This window comes from Varroa destructor, unplaced genomic scaffold (assembly GCF_002443255.2).
Source record: "Varroa destructor unplaced genomic scaffold, Vdes_3.0 BEIS01000006.1, whole genome shotgun sequence".
Taxonomy (NCBI): domain Eukaryota; kingdom Metazoa; phylum Arthropoda; class Arachnida; order Mesostigmata; family Varroidae; genus Varroa; species Varroa destructor.
Window position 1 is genome coordinate 17,513,874 of NW_019211459.1, and position 22,275 is coordinate 17,536,148.

Here is a 22,275-nt window from a genome sequence, read left to right on the forward strand (position 1 = left end):
AATTTCGGCTACAAGGTTATTTTGTTTTCTTAATTGTGTTGTCCCTGTGTACGTCATTTTTCTTGCATAAACCTAATGCTGCATATTATAAAGAAGATTATCTGAAAGAGGTTTACTTCCTAAATTTTGACATTGCCGGAAAGTGGGTGAAATAAGAACGATAACGATTTAAAGAATTGTTGCTAAGTTCTACAAAACAACTCTATCATGATTTTGAATTTTTTGGTCCTTAACCTAATAGTGACAACTTCCTGCTTGCAGTGAGCTAGGTTATTTTACTGCGCCAACAAAGATCGTTGCATATTAATAAACGTAGTTAAAAGAAACGTTAGAACCTTGTGTAATTTCAGCTTTGCATATAAACTTGTTTACATTGTCCCTGACTCAATTAACGGGAAAATAGATCCCGTCCATATGCGGTTAAATAATATCTACTTTTACATAAAAAGTGATGTAATACAAAAGTAAATTAATATTTTTTTCACATTCAAGCTTTATTAATGTGTAAATATGTATAAATATATAAGTACGCGCCGGCATTCTTTAACTAGGATAGCTTTAGCATTTCGTTTCTATTATACAGCACGAAGGCTTACTAGAAGCGTATCTATTGAATACTGTATTATTAATAGTTTGTGTATCATGATGCGATTGCCATCGCATTAAATTAATTTAGGTCACAATAGCACGTTACGTTACTAAATTTTACAGACAAGGAAACAAGTTGCTCGAACGAGTGGCACAAAAAGATGTCGGAAGTTCTCGAAAGCATTAGATCTTCCAACGTCAACGTCAAATATGCACACAAGAACACTGGTCCCGGTTTTTTTGATTGATTGCATTTGAACATGGTTCGGCACCGAACGAGCGAGTAACAGCGATGCTGAATTTTGAACAAATAGCATAAATTAGAACTTACAATTAATATATAAATCATCATACGATAGTTATTCTGCTGTAATTCTGCGATTACTGCAGGCTATCCTTAGGTATTGATACTGGTAGTGCAGAATTTTAAAATTTATAGTCATTTTTTTATATATAACATTTTACGGAGCATTTATACTGATTTATTCTATTTTATAAGTGTCTGCTTTTAAGATTCGGCTGCGTAAATACACCTACTGGTAGTTACATGTACTCTAACAAGTACTGCATAAATTTGCACAGCTTTTAAGCGTATACACTGACTGTGGTATAGCGCGACATTTACTTTCGTTGAACGCCGGGGAGAATCGCGTATATTATATGAAGTAATCTGCATACTTTATTAACCATAGACCTGCTTTAACCTCTAATTACTTCGTGGTACGAAAAAAAACATTCCTCTCATAAGTCTAACTACGCAGCGCAGAGTTCAATGGAAATTTATCTCTCCGCCTGCTTTTTGACAGTAGTACTTTATATACTCCTAACAGAACAAGGTTTGAAAAAAGCGGGCCTAATCATTTCTTCTCTCTTCCAGTGAACTCTATTCGCTTTTCAAGATAATTGAACTATGGCTCCATAGAGCGGACTACCATGGTATCCTTAGTGATTTTATGGCTTCAAATAATATGACTATTAGCATTAATATCTCCACGGAATAAACAAAATGTTCTTACTTGCAGACTTGAAGTTTAAGCTACAGTGTTATCACGCTCGGTAAATGAAGTGTTCTTGTGGCATACGTCTTGTCCTGTCAGATAAATTTCCCTACAACAATGACTTGTTCTCAAGTTGTGGTGCAAGCATTGATGGCTTATTCTTGTATTGAAGATATCTTACAAAGTAGCTAAGAACAGCGTACATATTACACTAGGACAGCCCATTCATTGCTATAGTTGGTAGAACAAATAAAATCATCTTATGTACAGTCTGAAATGAATATAACATTGCACACAATATAGCATTTAAGCATGTCACTTTTCCCACTGGGAATCGACAAATGATAGAATGCTATTATGAGATAATTCTGTCTGTACAACACCTTCGCCAAACCAAAGAGTTGCATACGTCGAAGCGTTCAAAGTCATCAAAGACCCCTTAAAGCGTGTGCTCTTGGTCCACAACTCAAGTTAAACTAATGTTTACGCCACAGTGTGGTTGATGATTGATACTTGTTCCAAGTACAAATCTGTCTTTTTGGCAAAGGAATCAGGCCGCACGATTCTTGCATCATACTTAAGTGTTTTTCTAAACGATTTGAATAACTTACCATTTTCACGAGTAATATTTCTTAATATTAATATTAGAGTAATATACATCCATATTTATGTTGAACGGTGTAAACTAGTCAATCAACTCTGGCTATTTTTGAGACAAAACACTACAATATGCCGTTTAAGAAGAACTGTCCTTCATCCCCTTCTGAGTCGCAGTACACAATTGAATTCGTATATATATGTATGTATATATATATATGTGCTGACGCCTGATGCTCCGAAATTGAGCATCTAACATACTATGTAATGATAACGTGTTCCGAATTTTACCGGAAATTCAAAAATCACACGACGATATCACATAGCAATGTAATTAGTACATTGCCAACATCCAATTAGGGTATATACATCTATAATATCATTGTAACATTGAAAGTTTCTTGTCACAATCGAAACTTTCGTCATATGCGCTGACGCACTAACATTAGGCACAATTGCGACCTCATCGATTTATCTTCCTGTAGCTAAACTCTGTTGAGGTTTTTTTTATTGATTATAGATTTACACTCTCGAATAATCCACATATATAGACTCTATAGACCGGCAATTTTAGGTTGCCAAGAGGCAAATCTCTTCATTTGGCCAGGACTATCCAAAGAGACCAGCTTTCGCTAATCAGCCGATATCATTCCATTGAGTAAGACCTGCTGGCCGTGAGCAAGGATCGCTCCGTTCGCCGTGGGTAGCATCAACTCGATGAAAATGGGTTTATGTGAACTGACGGTGCCGCCCCAATGCCATGGACCTATGCAATAAATCCGCTACCATACGTAAGCACATGAACTTTCGTCATCCAAAAAAAACAAAACAGCCAAATGCCAGGTTCAATTTTAATCATTTCCATCACTCCAAGCACTTCTATCAAGAAGAACATACTCTACCGATGCAACTCCTGCGGTTGTTCTCTGCGAAAAATCTTTTGTCCACAAAATCAATCAATAAGCGTATGTAAAAAATGAATTAATAAAACCATACGTAATTAAAAATCTTTTGATGATTTGTAATACGTATGTATCAGTAGTGCTATAGATTTATAATCGCCGCCGCTACCTAAATGACATTTCACTTCAGGGAAACGATCTCGCTCAAATTATAACAAGTACTACCTTTGGGTATCATCGGATGCATGAGGCCACTTTGGATTGTTTCGGCTTCGCTACTACGGCAAAGCGCTCGAGCTCCTGGTGAACACCACACGTGTAGATGTTCATGTAAAAGGTGATCCCGACTGGCGATCGGATGTAGCAGGTGGAAGCCGACACGGGCCAACTCGTCTAGCGCTACAAGAATCGAGTAGAGTAGCACAGAATATACTTGCTTAGTTGAATCTTTTGTAAATTCAACCCTTTCATACATGCTTTATTTATGCTTTTCGACTTTCAGGCTACAGGTTATATTTAGGTTGGTTGTAGTTTACCTTCATCGGTAGCCGAGGTGAGGAAGTTTCCACAAACTACAACATTATCTGTTTGCCCTAGCTCCGCGGCAAGGCGTTCAACGAAAGAGGGCAGTGCTGACCTCAATCCGGTAGGGCCACTTAGACCCCGAAGATCAACTGACACTACCGAAAATTGTAGGGAGGCACCAACCTGAAATCATATAAACATGTGGATGGAAATTTAATGTCAAGAAATACACTGTGAGAGGCGCCCAAATTGAAAACGGCATGGGTTTGTCATAAAATTCTTTCGAAGATGTAGATAAATCTTATTCATTTGCTTCTATCCGTCTAATCTGCTTAAATATAACCGGAAACTCTCCACCGGCATTATTCTGTTAATTATGGCCATATGTGGCCTAGGTGCCACGAACTTTAAGACCTTGCCGTTCATTGTTTCTTTTCTTTCGCAATGAAACTGCCAAACTGAAATTGCACCAAGTAAGAAAAATTGATTACAGCAGATATTTTTACCAGTGCTCGATATCAGTGACAGTCCATACTTACTTCAAAGTGCGCGATGAGAGCTGGGGCCAGATTAGGCCCTAAATCAACCAGTTTGTGATCGAGATGTCGAAGACCATTCGCGGCAGCATAGAGAAGTCCTGAAAGGCTCTCCACTAACCGTTCACTATTTTGCTGCTTGCTAACCGTAGGAAAACTGACATAACCGTTCTGCATGAGAGAAACAGGACCACCATTTTTACAAAGCAAGCCAAACAGTTTCATTAGTAATGCAATCGGTTTAGAAAACGGCTTTGAACTTTGTGCATATGGTGCAATATAATAGAATAAAAATTTTGCAATGTAAAAATAGATAGTGGCGCATCCATGGGTACAGTAAAGCCCGAAACGGATCTGTTATGATTACCTGAGGTTTTTTATCATCGTGGCCATTTGAAGTCAGGGCTCGTGTGGGGAAGATATAATGCCAGCGTCGTTCTTGAGGCTCCCAAGCAGCAATTCGCGACAAGAGAGGCTGATTTAACTCGGTAGTTAAGCGCGCAGCAGCGAAAGGCGAGGTGACGTCGTGGCATACTAGTACCGAGATTCTTAGATGATAAATCCAAAAGTGAAGTAGGATATTATAGAATAGAGATAGTTGAAATAGTGATCATTATGGACGACCTTACTTACACGTGAATGTACATTTCATATGCTGTACCCAACAGACCCGTTGCACCTTTCTAGAGGGTGGCTTCATACTTGGACGGTTAAACGTAAGCTTGGTTATAACAATTACCCCGTCTTACCTACGAACGAATCTAACCTTGGTATATAGCTTTGCTTACTATCTCAGTCACAAGGATTCGTCAAATCGCATTTTCTTTTTTTGCTTCGGACAGCAAATGTGGCGCCTGCTAAAGTAATAAACAATATATATGCTAATAGTGCCAATAATTTCGGTACCACAAAACAACATATAAGAAAAAGACAAAAATTCAATGAACCTACTCGTTTTCTAATAGGGTCCGACAAACAACTTCCTGCACTCCCAGATTGGATGCCTTGTCCTCACTCAGCTGCTCCAGATCCCACAGCGCTATCCGAACGCGGCTATGCGAAACGCTCGGAGGATCATTTCGAGCGACAATAGGGCGCTACAAAAGGAACGTTTATATAGAACATTTATTACGTGTTCCTTTGGTTGTACATGCTTATCTCTAGTGATAGCTGGGTATGTTTACAGGTTTCTTTCTTTTGCGATCCAATACATGTACGGGTTCAATTAAAATCGGATATATTTTCGTATACATTTGTCGCTTGACGGAGCGAGTAACAACAAAAAATAAAAACTAGCGATCACTTAAATTGCAGCCATCCTGGTGCGCACACAAGGACTGCCTCAACTTACGACAGTAAGATGGGCAATCAACTTGTAGATATCATAGTCGATTTCCGGATCCCAGCTTTTAGGTGCGAGACTAGCTGCCATAATTTGTCGAGAGCGTCTTGAATTCAATGAAATGCTCGGGGATTTCCGTGTACAAAGTGATGTCGCAGGTCGTATGTCACTTCCGGTGTGAAATGTAGTAGAATCGTTGCTGGCAGCACTACCGTTATCATCTGTCGGTGTTGGACAACTTGAAAAATCAACGCAAAGTCTTGGACGCAAGACTGCCAATTGAACGCTTGAGATTCCTAAAGATTGCAAAAATTCATTATTGTGATTATCTGTGATCCACATTTATTTTTTGGACACTATTCTTACCTGTCGGCGGTCCGTGCTCACTAAGGACCACAAAATGCAAATTACTTACTAAATCTATTAAAAATAAAAAGTACTATCCATCACTTTATCTGTACAGACTTACGACCTTAATATTTAATTAGTGTATTAATAGATGAAGAGAAACTGTTTGTATTGATAGAAGAAAATTGTAGGTTTATCGTTCTACGGCTACTAAAAAAGGACAAAGTCAGGTAGCCTGATAGCCTTACAAATATCCGATTTTTGATGCTTCGTTTCAGTTTATGAACCCAGACTCCGTTCATGCAGCCTAGATCAATTTTTTCAGATAGGTTAATTAATGCATTTATTTTCCTGAATTATCCAGGTTAAGCCCATAAAATGTATCAGATAGTGGGTACTTAGCTTTACCTTTGACCTTGAGAAGAGCATCGATTGTTTTAAAGTGCCCCCTCTTTTCTCGAACATGACAAATCCCGGCAGCCAATTCTTGTGTCAGTCCAGGGAGAGCCATAAGTTCAAACATAGACGCCGTGTTTATATTGACCTGTGTCTGAGTCGAGCTTCTACAAAGTTCAGCAGGAGGACATGGTTCAAATGGGCACAATACCTATTTAGCAATAGAGCTGAGTCCAGATGTAATCTACGAACGTATGTAATAAAATTGTCACGTTCCATTAAAAATATAAGCTATCCAACTAGATACAGACACCAATAAATCTGCCTTTTCGCGCTGACGCCCTAGAAAGAGAAAGACGACAAACCTGGCGGGGGTCCCATCAAGCGACTCGAGTGATAGAGCGGTCTTCTGACCCCGAGATATTCGTTTATGATTAAAGTTTGACACGCACACTTCGTTCCGTAGAAGTTCCAACTTATTTGCCCCTACCCCGGATACTAAGGCCAGATCTTCCACCTGAGAACCAAGTTGGAAAACGTTTTTATTTCGCGCAGTATGGACGGGATCCACTACGTTAAACAGCGAAAGCTTCAATATGCGCAGTATGAAAAAATATCTTGTTACTATCATTCTACCTTCCGAAATCCGCCGATTGCCCTTCGATGTGCGACAATATCTCGCGCTGTCTGGCGGCTGACCCCAGTTAATGTCATAAGCTCATCTTCCGTTGCAGTATTTAAGTTGAGTTGATCGCAGTCGTCATGGTCACCCAAGCTGTATTGAAATCTGCAACAAAAAGATGAGATGAAGTCGTATGCTATAGAATTTCGATATTTTTGGGGTGAGCAAAAGTAAGTTTCAGGTAAAAAAAATGTATCTATCATTAGAAAGATACAAGCGAATGAACTTACGTGGCACTAAGATCCCGACACGAGCGGTTCTTGCGAATTCGAAGACTTTTCCGTAGTTTCCGACGAAATCGTTTCGATGACGATAACGAACATGCGCTTTTAGTGCTTTTTGCGTCCCAGTCCACTCCTGCAGAATTTCGTGTCCCAGCCAACACACCTTGTTGCTGGCCCATTGCCCTTTAGCTGCCTAATAATGATCACTAAACAAACAGCAACTATCAAAACAGATCCGAGAAGAATACAGGAAGGAATATATAAAAAAGCAATGTAAAAGAGCTGTGTATTTCTTTGTGTGACACGTAACAGGTCAGACCTCATCTTGATATTGAGCATCATTTACCCCGGTAATATTTTAGCGCCAATCTCGCGATGACGGCCAAATGCCAGATATTAGTCTAAGCCGATCGTGCCATTCATTAGCTTCTGTCATTAACGATACTACGTATCGTGACGAAGCTTAATCATGTAAGGATTTATCGATGGTAGCAAGTTTGAGTATCGCTGGTTGAGAACTGATAGCAGCTTCGTAAAAATACAACGAAAGACAATAAACACATTGAAAAATAAAAATAAATAAATAAAATGTATGTTTGTTACTTTTGTCGTACGTATCTTATCCCTTTCTGTGTGCTTTTCAGTTTTGCAACTCAAATAAGCTTTCGTGAATTAGAGGGCCAATCGAATACCGCTTAAACTAACCAATTGTTGTTATACGATATATTTAATTATATACGATCTAAAATGTACCTCTTGATCCAGATTGGCCAAAAGTTATCAGATTATTATCAATTTCTCACATAATAAAGCACGTAAACCAGTTAGTGCACGATGCCAAAAACAGGGTTATTATCTTCTCAAAATGGCACAAACTGACTGTCACAATGTCTCGAATTTTTTTGAAGCCGTTAAACATTGCTTCAGAAGATTAGCTCCTAGTACGAGGCGAGGCGTTCTGATTATTTGACAACGCCCCTTTCTAAACGTAACTCGATCAGAAATTGGTTTTTAGCTCATGCGCCTTCGGAGTAACTTTATCGTGAAGCAAACAGGTCTGCAGAGTTAATTAAAACGTGACCAGCGTACGATTTCGTCGCGTTACTGACAATCAAGGGGAACCTCAAAGGTTAGTTCTAAGGGGGGCTTATCATTATTTCGTTTCATTGCACGCTAACATAACAAACGTGTCGTCGATTTCTGAAAGCATAATCCTTGATGAACATAAAGGATTCATGGTAGTCGTACTTGCCCAGTTGTATCGTATTTCAGAGATATTGTGTAGAAGACTCGATTTCCGTTGTATTTAAAATTGCGCTTTTACACTTTTTTTTGAGTTGATATTGAAAATTAGATACACATGTAGAAAGGTAAAAAAAAAAGCCACGTAAATGCATTCATCCAAAATATACGAAGGTCTGACTTAAAACAGATTTTGAATTTCCCGAGTTGCCCCACGATCCTATTTTTCATTTGTATTCAGGTTACAATAAGTGTCGCTGAAATCACTAATAAAATTGTATGGGTTTATGTCAAGAGCTACCCATATTTTGATTATCTTAGACAGTTTCTTTATAGTTGTTTAGTCACCTCCTCGATACTCGTGTCTATTCATAACTTGATCATGCCAAATATTGACTTAGCGTTAACTTGGAGAGATGCAGACTGCTCTATCTAGGAGCTCAGTTGTATTGAAAACAGCTTGATAGGCGGACCCGTGCAAACCGCACTATAAAATAGATTATGATGCACTACTAGAATATATAAGAAGCTTAGATACGTTTCAGAATAACGATGCACTATCTCTGATAACGGTCGTACAAACGAGATAAGCTTGCGAAAAGGAAAGCAAGATTTAGTAGTTTTCCCAAAACAAAACATTGTTCAAGGGTAAATGTAATGGAAGACGAAAAGACACTATATAGTAAACGAAACAGCCCACTTGATGTTTTTTGTATATGTGCGAAAGTCATGCCCTGAAGTGTAGAATGAAATTTTGAAGTCATCATGACGTGACCTTAAGCCCGTCGGCCCAAGCGGTAGTACGCTATTGTGAGCTGGGAACACTGTGTTCCTCCATATGACACATTTTCTTAGTGTGCATTTCTTACGGATACCAGGCTTCAGATCTAGGTATTAAGCTACGATAGCCCAAAAACATTAGCCAGAATGATGAAACTAAATTCGCGCTGTTGTGTTTCCTATCGTGGGTCGCTACCTCTTTTAGTCGACTTTGACTAATATTTGTATCAAATAAACAAACTTCCCTGTCCGGCCAACTAACGGGCATATCTCACATAATAGGACAACGAATTGCCGTAGCACATAATGGTTCCCAAATCATTCATAACATTCAAATCAAATATAGGTGTACATGAAGCTATATAATAAAAGTGTGCAGTTTTCCAACGAAAATCTGAATTAAGCATTTGAATAGAACAGCCCAATGCAATATTTTGTTTTGCCGATGACGATCATTAATCACACTTTGATTCCAGTATTTCTGTGAAGATCGAAATCCAAAATGGACTCCTCCGTAGAATCAGCTTCGCGACAAGCACAGTAAGCGGGTTTCTTATAACTCCATCTATTCACTAATCTTCTTTATCGCAGGAAAATATTTGTGATCTGAGATGTGCATAACAGATAGAGTTTATTATTTAAGGCCGAACTACACTCTGCAGGGCGGTGTCCTGGCTTAATTAGGCTGGCCTAAGCAGAATGGGTGCTTGAACAGGGTCGAGAGTTAGTCGTCGACTGCTATGAACAAAAGCGCGTCAAAATATACGATGGAACAATTATAGTAGGCGCATGACAGGCATCTGGGATGTACACCAAACGATAACTACAGGAACGCCTCCAGGGAGCGATTGGGGGTCCGATTTTAACTAATAGCAACGGCATTCGGCGGCAGATTTCTTCTGTAACGCTGTAGCGGCATATTTAACTCTTGCAGTACATTCAAGATCGACGGTATGTAGTCTCGCTTATAGAAGTAAGCGTTGAATATTTTTTATTTTTCGTTTGACAATATAAAGAGCACTGACACACCCGTATTTGAAAAATACGGACCTTTATTCCGTATATATATGCACACAATATATTTAGCCCAAACTCTGAATTTTACCTTATGCTTGTCCATAGGGGATATGGGTACTCTGACGCCGGTCAGTAGTATCAGACATAGCAGGTCAGAGTAAGTTGGGAACAAAGCGCGATGACTACTAGTGAACTCTCAGTGTCCCTAATCTTACGAATCGGTAGGTCATACGCTAAATGCTGCGTATATAATTCTCTTCCTAGATTCCGTTTCCAGTGCTTCAATTAACCTTGAGCCTGAACCACTAAGTGGAACCGTCAGATATATAACAAGCTCTTCTATATAGACAATGCCCGCAGTGTACTGTGCAAATACGAAATCATAATACGGACAGAGGTAACGTCATTCAAATTTTTCATATCGTATATAGGGAACAGCTACAGGTACGTGTATCAAAGCAACCGCAAAGAATCTGTAGCCCAATGAATCGACTCCGCGAATACTTCAGATTAGAAAATCATGATCTCGAAAAGAAACGAAATTTTTCGCTGTGGACGCTTACCTAACCTTGGATAACTAGTTTTTTGAATAACCTTTGGGTATTGCTTCAAAGACATACAGTTATAATGACGCCTTCTTGCCTTGTTTCAGCCGACTGCAAATAAATCTTTATTTACGGTAAAAAATGGTGTGTTTACACGTCTGACAAGGCTGACTTTTTTTTTTAGGCTTTCAGGCGACCTGTCTCCACTGGCTCTTGAATCTGGGTTGATAGTTCCCGCTGACCTTGGGGCACCTCGCCCTTTGCCTCTCGTCGCCCTTCTGATCCGCCTGATGCTGTCGCAATGGAATTTTCAAGGCGCTTCTTTAGATTCCTGTTCGTCGGTTCATTGTCGTTCATTTCATACGTTCGAATACCTGATAGTTAAAGAAAATAAATTTATCTGCTTTGAACATCACTAGAGGAACTACTTGCCCCAAAAGCCTGCAGGGATATTTTATTTGCGATCACCTCATAGTCCAGAACGTAACAACGCCTAAATTAGCGTCGCATGATCGATCTGTTGTTCTTCTCAGCTTAATCATTGGTAACATACCATTAGAGTTATAGCACTTAGATTTGCTGCGGCTGTGACGTGAAAAAAAACTTCTCGTAACTTCCATTGTAATATTATATTTATTAGAGTTCGTGTATATACCGCAAGCCTGTTCTTCACGTGTAGCAGTCTATGATGCGTGCGTTATTTAAGTTGTTAACCTGATTTTGCGTGCAAAGTTCTCTGAATGTCTGGGGCAATGTTTAACGACAGAACAGGTTATTCGGTTTCTCATAGTTTTCAGGTCGGTATTGGAAATTTTAGTGGTTTTAGTTGGGCAAACTTTCATTATCCACATATATATTGCCTATATAGCATAATTTTATGTGACTTGTATACGGGAAGGCATACTCCGTTTCGTCGCACGTTGACGTCGATGAAATTTTTTTGATGGATGGATGGATGGATGGATGAGTAAATGAAAATTTCTCGCGTCTGGACGGATCTGTGATCTGGGAGTGCCCAGTGATCGGAAGTGGTAGATACCATGGTGAACTTATAAAATGAATCTGTTATCTAAATCGCGTTTGCGCGTGCTAATCTGCTCAGTGCCAAAGTGAATCTTCTGTGGCTAAGTAATGTAAACGTTTAACGTTATCAAAAAAAATATTATATTACGATAATCATAATACCGCTATATCAGTATACTGAGGTGTTAATGAGAGCCTTCGTCTGTTTACGGAAGTCATAGTCATAGTTTCATTGGCATCGTACGCCACCTTCTAATTTTTTCTTCTCAGAAAGCAACCGATTTTCTAACTTGCATACACAGCTTTAAATAAAAATGTGCCAATAGTTCTCTCGCCAGGCAGCTAATTGGAACGAAGTTAAATCCGTCCAATGTGAAAAGTGCGATGAAGCTCAAAATTGGAAGCCTGATCGTTCGGAAAACTACTCTAACCACTGAGCAGTTTTTAAGGAACCACTGATCAATGGCCTAGATTGCGCCGTGGACTTCTTAATTGTCCTCAAAGCGATGACGCGCAATAGTCCGTTGAGCAGCACATGAACTCAGCTTACATCTACAAAACAAACAGCATTTTATCAATCGATCCTTAAATTTCAGGCAAATCGATATTTACGTAAGTCAAGTACATTTGTTTACCTAATAAATCTAGTTGCTCATGTATAAATATATATATATAAAAATAAATACATTGCTCATGTAAGCATAAGGTCATAGACCATTTACGATGCTTTATTAAGCAGGTCTTTGCCGAAACCTACTCTTGGGTTGACGAACAGGAAGCATTTTGGCGAATAGTTAAATAGTAAAGATCAAATCGATCTCAATCTTCTTTTGGGCGACACAATAGGTATCAGCCATGTGTGTGTATATAGCTTGGTGCTGGTTTTAATGATAGCTGCGTCCTCACCACATTTACCTTGGATTACTGGGAACTGTAAGTCAAATTTACGTATATACTTATATATATTGAGATTGTAGTATAAGTGAATAATAATTAATAGTATAATTTAGTGATACAATTAATGACCAATATATACCAGTATATATATTTACCTATATAGAAATTTAAGGCTCTCCCTTAAGATCGATACGGAAACGATACAGAATCAATGTACTACTACTCTTGGAAGGAACTACAAACATAATCTCACAATCGAGGTCATGTCTCTATTTTTTTGTCTTCCTGACATACCTGGAAAGCGTGGCCGATCGTGGACACATGGTCCGTCCAGTGGGAAAAGGCTGAAGCATGCAGATGGTCTAAAACGCTCAAGATATAAACTTGAGCTAAGCTAATCAACGAGGTATTGCCTTTTGACAGAATAGGCAATCCCAGTCAATTTCTATTTGAAATTATTGACCACAGTCACGCACATGGGGCTAAAGCAACGTTTAAACGACTTACATATCACTACAGTAGTATTTACGTTTAGAAAGTAAAATATAAAAAGTATCTTTTATGCCCTCCCGCCTTGGCTCCATTAGTTCTACATCAATGTTAGAAGATCCATTCGGAAATGGATCTTCTAACATTGATAAGCCCCGAAAGACCGTCTAAAAGCTTCATCTGACATGTGTATGTTCGTGTTGAGTTCTTTAGAAAAAGTGCATGTGCAATTAATCCTTAAGTTAAATATGGAAATAGGATGATTGATCAATCTGGCGGAGAACTCCATTAAAGTCGTCTATTTACTTATAGTATGCATAGTTTTCGTTAAGATACGTTTTGCGAGGATGCACGTGAAGGCGTAGTACGCGCGTACGCTAAATGAGTTTGAAGTTTTCATAGGAATTTAACTGCTTGTTATTGAATTAATCAGACATCAGACTGTGCATGTAGAATATAAATTGCCCAGGTAAAAGACAGGCTTGTGGATATACTAGCCGGCGTTGTTTTGGTGGGTTGGTTTGATGACTCACGGTTTCGAGACTGAGCAGACACGTCTATTTCGCATACTTACATCGTCGCGCCCCAGGCTACAAAATGCGATACGTAATTATATTATCTTATTATATAGCTCCCCCTTCTCAGAGACAGCAGTATGGTAAGGTGGCTGCTTACCATATTAACGAACTATACGTATTGCCCAAAACAAAAACTTTTAGAGTAGGCTGTATATTTATTAGGTGAATTTAATTTCTAGTCCAATCGCTACACGTATGCCTGGCTGCGCGTGTTATGTTTCCAATCACATCGTCATTGATTCTTCCCGATAGGATCATGATAGTGTCTACTAGTAGGACAGTCTGTAGTACGACCAAGTCTATAGTGAGATTATACCACATTACTATGTATACACGCTTAGTGGGACTTTAGTACCTCACATTGCCTTACATGTATACCTTTGACAAGGAACAACACATTCGCTGCCGACCCTCGAAGAACCTGCATCCTATTGATAGTCGTATAAATTGGTCATTAATTGTATCACTAAATTATACTATTAATTATTATTCACTTATACTACAATCTCAAAATCGTTCGGTGGGGTCCTAATACAAAATAGTATTTTGAGCACCTAAGATTCCCTTTGTGCTCCCCATCACCGATTTACTGAATCTGTATGCATCTGTATGAATCTGCGCTGTACAATAGATGTCAAGGGATCTTCTTACACCTTACGATTTGGGGGTTCATCATCCTATAGGAAAAGCTCACGAAGCTATGCGCGGAGGATCACTGAAACACTACAATAGCGTTCGTCATTTCGTACACCCCAAACTATATAGCATGGGACTTAACTGCCCGACTTCGATCATAGTTTAGGCCTTTGTATCAATAAGGCATTTTTACCGTGACGCAGTTACGATTGCTATCCGGACGAGAGCGACGACTAGAAGAGGCAAAAGAACATTAATGACTCTCAACGACCCAGCGCAGCCTAACATAGACCGTTGGTGCAGTGGAGGCTATGACGACCATAATGCTAGACAACTTGCGGGGGCAAGTTCAACCAATAATCGTCTATTCGGCAGTCATAGAATGGTTGTTACGGTAGCTGTGGCACGTAAAAATGTAAATTTTCCGTCGCATACATGCTCCACTGAATGAACTGCGGCCAGATCAAGCCAGGCAGTCGTTCCGCGGATTTGGGCGTCTATATCAGCGCTTCACAAAGTCATTTAGCGACTCTAGAATCAAAGTACACCTAGAACACTACGAATCGTGTTTCCACAACATAGTGTATGCTATAGAAATTTTATTCAAAAGAGAAGCTTAGCTGGCTGAAGCTTATTCACATAAACCCAGTATTTATATTTGTCGCCCAGCCCTCTATTACACTACTTTCGTTAAGGTAACCCATGTTGGTGAGGAGGAAAGTACGCAGGGGACTGTAATGCCCAGTATTGAAATTCGACCAAATTCCAAGAGCCCAATGTAATATAGCATTAAGTCACAATTACGAAACGCAAAACAATATAATATGCGATAAAATGGATTTTTTAGAAACCTAGGGACCATCTGACCTTTTATTAGAGTAACCGAGTATGCGACCATTTGGTGTGTACTATATACAATGTCTTGTTGTGCATGAGAGACGTGAGTCATCGGAGAGGCTGCGGCTAATGAATATAGGCTTTCAGAAGCAAATACGATCACAGAGTCGTTCTTCGATTGATAATCAATTAGAACTGACGCAAGCTATTCCTCTTAACAATCGTCACACGATCTCAAGTTAGCGTTAGAAAGTTAAAATTCCAAACAATAAAATTTCAAATAGATGTATTTCAAAGTCCTTTGGGACAAGATGCGTATGTGTTAACTACCAACGATGATGGTATGGATCGTGAACAGCTCTGGATAAAAGCGTCACGCACCTCGATTTCTTATGGCGTCGTTTATGGATTTAACGGCACGTATTAGGAGATTGCTAGCGTTATAACATACTTAACAATGTTAGAGAATTACTCTTAGGTCGAGTCGATTTCACTAAGATTATGGAAAAACTGAAACACACGGCAAACTTACATAGGTAAAGCTAGTCAGCATTGTTTACGGCCCTAAGCTAAAGTATTACTGACAGCATAGGCGTGCTGTGATAATACTAAAAATTCTCATATTATTCTGGACTTTTGTTGATTTGTTTTGGGGAGATAGGAAACTCGTGTGATTGCGTACAAGTGGTGTCGGTACTCCTGAGTTCTGCGGTGCGACCAAAAAAAAAAAAAGTGGTTTCTTTCTTTCTTTTATGTCGATCGTTGGATTCATGACATATTGCCAGCTGACAACTTGTCCAGACATGCTTCACTTGATTTAGTAGAGCTAGATTATATCTGCTATTGCCAAAGTGCAGGGCAGCTGCACCTTGAAAACCTTCGTCTTGGCAAGCAACGAATGGAAAATTGGAGGTCTAGATTTCTTCATTCGTTCTCGCAGGAGAGAAAGACGCCGGGCATATTTGCAGGCAGCGCAACGTTATATAAATATGCACTCGTAACAAATGGAACATGTCATTCAATGACATGCTTATGTCAGAAGCGACCTGGCTATATTGAAAAAGTTGCGTGAGAGGTCCTGCATCTGATATAGTGAATAAAAAAGGGCTTTAATGAACTCTACTTAACATTGTCAGTCAATATTTCATTTCTTCGTCATGCCTCACACACGTCTATCGTGCAATGACGAAATAACGATATGCCCTGCACGATAGCCAATCGGACCATGTCATTGAAAATTCTAGCGATTAATAGTTTCATTCAGAAGCTTCAGCAGAATATCAGCGAGCTGGCACGTGGTTCCTTACTGTTCGAACGCGGTAAAAGTCACTCATCCTGAGTTTTTTCAATGTTCTTCATTAAAGCTACTTAGAGACAATAAACCAAGTGTTGAGTTAGTGTTTCTTCCACTGGTTAATAGAGTCAAGAATAAATTCAAAAATTAATGTGGACCAAAGATGCTATCAAATGGATGGTTTTGGGTTATCTACGCCCATTGCTATATTTTCAAGAATGCTTCAATATCTCGTGAGTGCAACAATTGTGCATTAAAGTGTACCATTCCAGATTTACACAAGCGTTAGTATAAAAGTCACATAAAGGAAGTATAAAGAATATGATTTAGTTAGTAGTAAAGACCGCTAATGAAGCCTGCGTCTTCTCTCTAACGATTGTCCGTTATACGAGCCAACATATCAACTTGTACGCGTGCAGCGCGGGAAATTAGATGGAAAAACATCTCCACACCCACTGCCACTATATATTTGCTTCTTCCGTTTAAAATCGTTTATTACTTGGCCTGTTTGTGCGCTTGCGCGTTTATGCAATCGTTATATATCATTACATTAACAATTTGACCAAGCTAAATATCATACGACAGCGAGATACCCGAACCAAGTTACGCGTCGTAAAATAATACAAAAACCAACCACATTATATATGTGTGTAGTAGGTGTTGCGCTGGGCGGCGTCGTCATATCTGGCACCCGTATCAGCAGCGTTTGCCACGGGGGCTAAAGTACAGCAAAGACGATAACTCAGCCATGCAAAAAATGCTGTAGACCGACCCCAAGGTCGTTGTCCTAACACGAATCACTGATGATAGTACAGAATGACCTGCAACAATTAGCGATACTAGAAAATATATCGGTGTACCAAAAAATATAGGTGACAGTTCGATCTGGTTTCCAAATCATGGCAATTCAATTGTTTCACTCATGAACTTGAATATATATAGATTGACCTTCTGGCGTTTTATCGCGATGTTTTGTTAAGTCGAATATTTATTGCCGATAAAATACGAACAATACTTATTTGAAAGAGCCCGTTTTCGTTTAAAAATTATTTTTTAAAAATATAGTGAAAGTGTAAACGTCAACCTTGCACATACGCTACAACGGTACAGGTTATTAGCGTACCTGTAAGTTGGATGAAAATTACACTAGTATGGTATCGGAATGAATAAAACATCGATGTCAAACAAATTGAACATATGCGTCTACTAAACGTTACGCAGGTTCCTGAATGAACCATGCACCGAAGAAATGTATAACGTCTAGTCCGAATGTACAGATGTAGCTTATTACGTGTTGTTTATTACCACAAAAAATTGAAAGGGCAAGACTTTTTCAACATTGAAATGTAGAATAGAATACCTTAGTGTACAATAATCATCAACAGAAGAAAGTCAACTACAGATCAAGCAGAATTGACCAAATGAAATTGGTCAGGAGTGACATCTTTCCAGCAGTCGTTACATATAATGGTCATTGCCAATGACCGTCAGGATCTATTATAGTTTCGACCGATACATATCCTCGAGATCAGTCGAAAGAATTCAGCGACAATGGAACTTCGATTGATTTGCACCCAGTATTACATAACTAAGACCTTAGGTGTAGCAGGGGAACCCAAAATAAGTACCAACTAGATTCTACATCATTTTGGATGGATCAGTTGTATATCATCATCACTCTTAGAGAGAAATCGACCAACATACTCTAGTATGAAGGTGCAAAACCTAGATTTTACTTCAAAGCTTTAGGGCTTAGTATAAGCAAGACAGATACGAGGTAAAAGAAACTTCGTAAGCCAGTGTGATCGTTTGGGAGGTCCGAAGCTTTTGTGAGCGCCCTTCTGTTGCAGTAGCTCATATACCGTCAATCAAAATATTACTCCAGGGGGTCTCATCGGATCGTTTTTTACCCTATCACGTCCTGGCAAGAGCGAGCCCGTTGAAAATGACATTGTTAACACTGGTCCATTAGCATGGAGTGCGACGACTTCCAAAACCAGCCGAACGGTTTGCTATAATCTATATCTCCTTAGAGCAGTGTTGTTTTGCTTTCTTGGGAGAATTAGGACTTCAATAAGGAAGGTAAAAATTGAGTCACGCCTAGTTGTCTAGTTTCAAGCTAAGAAAGAGCGAAAAACTCGTTATAAGATATCATAAATGGGGTCGACTGTTACGGAAAGCTTCTTTCATTTCTACGCTCCTATTAGAGAGATTCAACAGTTGTTTATTACATATAGTAAGTTGGACTTTTACAGGTTACCTTCATCGTATTCAATTTGTCCGCGATATAATAGTGTACATGAATTGCCTTATGACACTGTGAGCGTCAGACACATCAGATGCCCCCCGCCCATCATACAGCCATCACGCTACACGTTCACAACAGTCACTAGTTACGTTGCCTATCTACATTATGACAGTAGCTGATTTTCAATAATCGTAGTCGAAAATAATAATAACATAGAAAGTATCAATCGCAGTGGTTCTCAAAAAGCATTGGTAATGAAGCCCATTCAAACGGCCGCCGGCCCGCGTGTACCCATTGACCTCCGCTGATCGGGCTATTATTCGTTCGTAGTACAAAGTATAACATAGCCAGGTAGACAACGGCAGCGTGCGGACTGCTATAATTGTCTGCGAGGAAAACTCTACCTATCTGGTCAGGTGTGCCTGTGCTTTTGAAGCGACTGCGTCGCCGACACAGCCATAGATGCCGTCACCAAAGGAGCTGAAGCAGTGGGGACCACTATTTATGCCGCTAATACAGCCGTACTTTGCCTTGTTTAACCAATATTATGACAGGCTTTGAAGAGATCTGTTAGGCCGTTTAGGCAAATAATTCGCCTGATATTCTGCGATGATGCAAGGCTGCGGTGCCGATAATCATAATCGGTCTGTCCACTGAGAAACGGAAGTAGCTAGACTGTGGCTTGCATTATTCTGATCATAATGTTCTAGGTATCACTAGAAGTTTTTGACGATTTGGAGAGGTAGAGGACGGACAAAAACAGAAGGACACCAGGTATATGATTTCAAACTATATATGCCGATTGCTTACTGCTTGTCGGTATACGAAGGGTCGCGATTATTGGCAGATGCTCGACAAAGTTCGGCTTCTGACCAGTTGTGCCGTCAGAAGTCAATGCGTATAATGATACACGTTTTGGGATAATTTGGAAACGTAATGAATACAAAGCACAAAGTTAGTGTAACGGTGACTCGATAAAAATGTGAGAACCTTTTCAGCATATATAGGTTTACCAAGTCGAATCTTTCTGAAGCTACGCATCAAGCTATAGCTAAGTAAGTTTTCGAATTTAGCTATCTTTTACACTTTCTGACAATTAGAAGGTACAATATGCATAATGCAACAGGGGAGCACATGCTGCCACCATTGCTATGATTAACTTATTACGCTTTTGAACAGTTGCGTACGAACAACGTATAACAATATGTCTCTGAAAGTAGAAAGCATCTTTACTACAGCAGTATTTATATATAACGATGTACCATACGCCCTTGGACAACAACGACAAACACGTGGGTCAAGGTAATTTGTTATTGATTACGCTTCCTATTCTGGCTGAGGGTGTAGATGTATGTATGTATGTATGTATGTATGTATTAATGGGAAAATCCTCTAGATGCAGCTCTTCTAGGAATATTTACAATGAACGGTTCAATGGCGGCCTTTTTCAAATTGTCTATGTAAATCGCATACAGGATTTGGACATCATCAAACTGTTGCTAATAACAAACGCTGTTATCATCTATTTACAATTTTATAAATCTGAGAAAAAAAATATATAATGTTTGGAGAAATAAATCAAATATTACAGAACATCTACTATAATAGAGCATTACTACCTTTATATATAAACAAAACAAATATTTAAATAGGCCCGGTAAATACACTAGCGCGTTCTTAAGAAAACGCCGGTCAGTATCTTTAAAAATGCAAACGTCTTTTAAATATCGGCATCTAATACATGATAAATTGGGTGTACATGGGCTCAAACACGCATCCTTTATATATATTTATTTATTTATATATATGGCGAGCGTATAAAAAAAATGTAACTGTCTCTTTATTAACATGTATTTATTATGATATTTCTACAGCTTCGCGATCGTTCGTAAACACTGTCAGTTGAAAACGCTGGTCAAAATATTGCCCCTCCGTATAGGTATGACTTTTCGTTGGCTGACATCTTAATAATCCTTCCGATACACTTACATCGTAAGGATTATTTGGAATAGGGGACACACAGCTACCCCACAAAATATAATATGACAAATGCCGGGATAATTTGCGCCCCAAATCTTTTCGGGGATCCCACATCGGGTGAGCACCCATACGATAGTCAAAGATGATGACCGAGCTCGTTGCTACGCCGCCTTGCTACGCTACTAGCGTCTACAATTCGGAACACGATCCGTGTAGCCTCAATCACAGATGCTTACTAATGTTTTTGTCATATCTGTTCTAAGAGCGGTCGCGGTTCGTAAACTTTGCTCGTCTTTCCATCCATACCAATAAAAAGGTCGCACAATAACCGCTCTCGCTGTATTGTTTTCTATTTCCCATTTTACAACAATGGGTAATTAATGTCCATTAGGGGAACGCAAAATAAGTACTTTTGCTCTTGATCATGACACTGAATATGCTGAATAGAAAAACTTAGTTGCGGGGTCTAGTACAAGTTACTGGTCTTATCAGTCTACTATAAGCACCGTTTGTTCAAGCACTTACAAATGTCAACTAGCGAGCATAGATGCGTGGACAGTGATCGTTGTAAAGCACCACGACGGGATGTGTGGCCGAACGGCCGACTCTGGTGATGTAAGCAAAATAATTGACTGATAGATTAAGAGCACTACTACATATAGTGGGATTGAACACTATGGCGATACGGCTTCTTCGTAAGCTAACTGTTAGAGGAGATTCCTACCTGAACCACAAGTTGTAGCCAGCTATTGATGTGTTTACTAAATGCTGTTTATGTTGATATGTCTCCCTTTAATGTCACCAAAAGAGAGCCGAACCACTTTTTCCAGGTTGCTTTAAAACGAAATTCTGATAGCAAGTACTCGTATATGAGAGGCGTTATCATAAACTAATACGCTCTTCAGCTAGTCGACTCACAAACTGATGCACAGAGACACTTCGCCGGAGCGGCTAATGCCACTTTTGCCATTCTGAATTGACTTTCGTTCGTGTTTTTCTTATTGTTGTGCTTCTACTTTGACTTAACTGTTGCCTAGATTCCACGACGAGAACTGAATATAGCTGGCGCTCAGTTCACAACTTTCCTTCACTACTACGTGCGTGGCTGAGGTGCAGAATGATTACATACAGGGAAACATGACCACAAAGCTGGCTTCTGCTTCTGTGGCGATCGTAACGCCAATGAAGATTGCCGTATGTCGAAAACCCGCGAGAAGATCTGACGCTTTGGCAGATTTTTGTTCATACCTTCTTCATGTCGCACTTACGTAACAGACAGATACAATACAGCAGCGACGACGACGAATGTATGTTGAAATGCTGAGCACTGCTTGTTGATTTCACCGTTTACGAAGCCACTGCCATCGCCAACAGCTCCATCTGCTGTCAGGACTCCAGCAGTTAGCTAGCTGACTGGCTAACAGATGTTCGCAAAGCGCTCCGATACAGCCGGCTCAGCTCAATGGTCGCAACGACTATTTGATCTTCTTCCTCTGTATCGTTCGATCTGTCTACCGTCCATTAGTGGAACGTCGTCTACCGTCTAGTTGGCCGTAAGCGGCGGCCACCGT

The 22,275-nt window shown here is 39.6% G+C and overlaps 2 protein-coding genes across 5 annotated transcripts; both read right to left on the reverse strand.

Annotated features, from left to right (window-relative positions):
• Positions 1-469: 469 nt before the first annotated feature.
• Positions 470-22,245, reverse strand: LOC111253580 (endonuclease/exonuclease/phosphatase family domain-containing protein 1-like). 4 transcript variants are annotated; one of them, XM_022813216.2, is made up of 12 exons: positions 21,973-22,245; positions 7,145-7,344; positions 6,869-7,019; positions 6,598-6,749; positions 6,245-6,399; positions 5,498-5,784; positions 5,098-5,243; positions 4,514-4,694; positions 4,150-4,317; positions 3,622-3,793; positions 3,311-3,484; positions 470-2,949 (listed from the first exon to the last, which is right to left on the reverse strand). In XM_022813216.2, the coding sequence occupies exons 2-12, from the start codon at positions 7,315-7,317 to the stop codon at positions 2,816-2,818; spliced, it is 1,893 nt and encodes a 630-aa protein (XP_022668951.1). In that variant the 5' UTR covers positions 7,318-7,344; positions 21,973-22,245; the 3' UTR covers positions 470-2,815. The 4 variants fall into 4 exon arrangements, with proteins under 4 accessions (XP_022668951.1, XP_022668950.1, XP_022668946.1 ...); XM_022813215.2 differs by having other exon boundaries at positions 7,145-7,359; XM_022813211.2 differs by lacking the exon at positions 21,973-22,245 and adding an exon at positions 21,429-21,836.
• LOC147754937 (uncharacterized) lies at positions 10,117-21,962 on the reverse strand. The gene is made up of 3 exons (XM_086993440.1): positions 21,834-21,962; positions 21,230-21,311; positions 10,117-11,096 (listed from the first exon to the last, which is right to left on the reverse strand). The coding sequence occupies exons 1-3, from the start codon at positions 21,948-21,950 to the stop codon at positions 10,903-10,905; spliced, it is 393 nt and encodes a 130-aa protein (XP_086849566.1). The 5' UTR covers positions 21,951-21,962; the 3' UTR covers positions 10,117-10,902.
• Positions 22,246-22,275: the final 30 nt, after the last annotated feature.

What these genes read in the sequence shown, in the direction of transcription:
- LOC111253580 (XM_022813216.2), bottom strand. Translation starts at nt 7,317, where the DNA reads ATGGGCCAGCAACAAGGTGTGTTGGCTGGGACACGAAATTCTGCAGGA. An exon ending in TGCTCTTCTCAAGGTCAAAG is followed by an intron (nt 5,785 to 6,244) that starts GTAAAGCTAAGT and finishes TGCAATCTTTAG; the next exon opens with GAATCTCAAGCGTTCAATTG. An exon ending in CTCTCATCGCGCACTTTGAA is followed by an intron (nt 3,794 to 4,149) that starts GTAAGTATGGAC and finishes ATATGATTTCAG; the next exon opens with GTTGGTGCCTCCCTACAATT.
- LOC147754937 (XM_086993440.1), bottom strand. Translation starts at nt 21,950, where the DNA reads ATGAACAAAAATCTGCCAAAGCGTCAGATCTTCTCGCGGGTTTTCGAC. An exon ending in CTTTGTGGTCATGTTTCCCT is followed by an intron (nt 21,312 to 21,833) that starts GTATGTAATCAT and finishes TTACATCACCAG; the next exon opens with AGTCGGCCGTTCGGCCACAC. An exon ending in ATGCTCGCTAGTTGACATTT is followed by an intron (nt 11,097 to 21,229) that starts GTAAGTGCTTGA and finishes TTTAACTATCAG; the next exon opens with GTATTCGAACGTATGAAATG.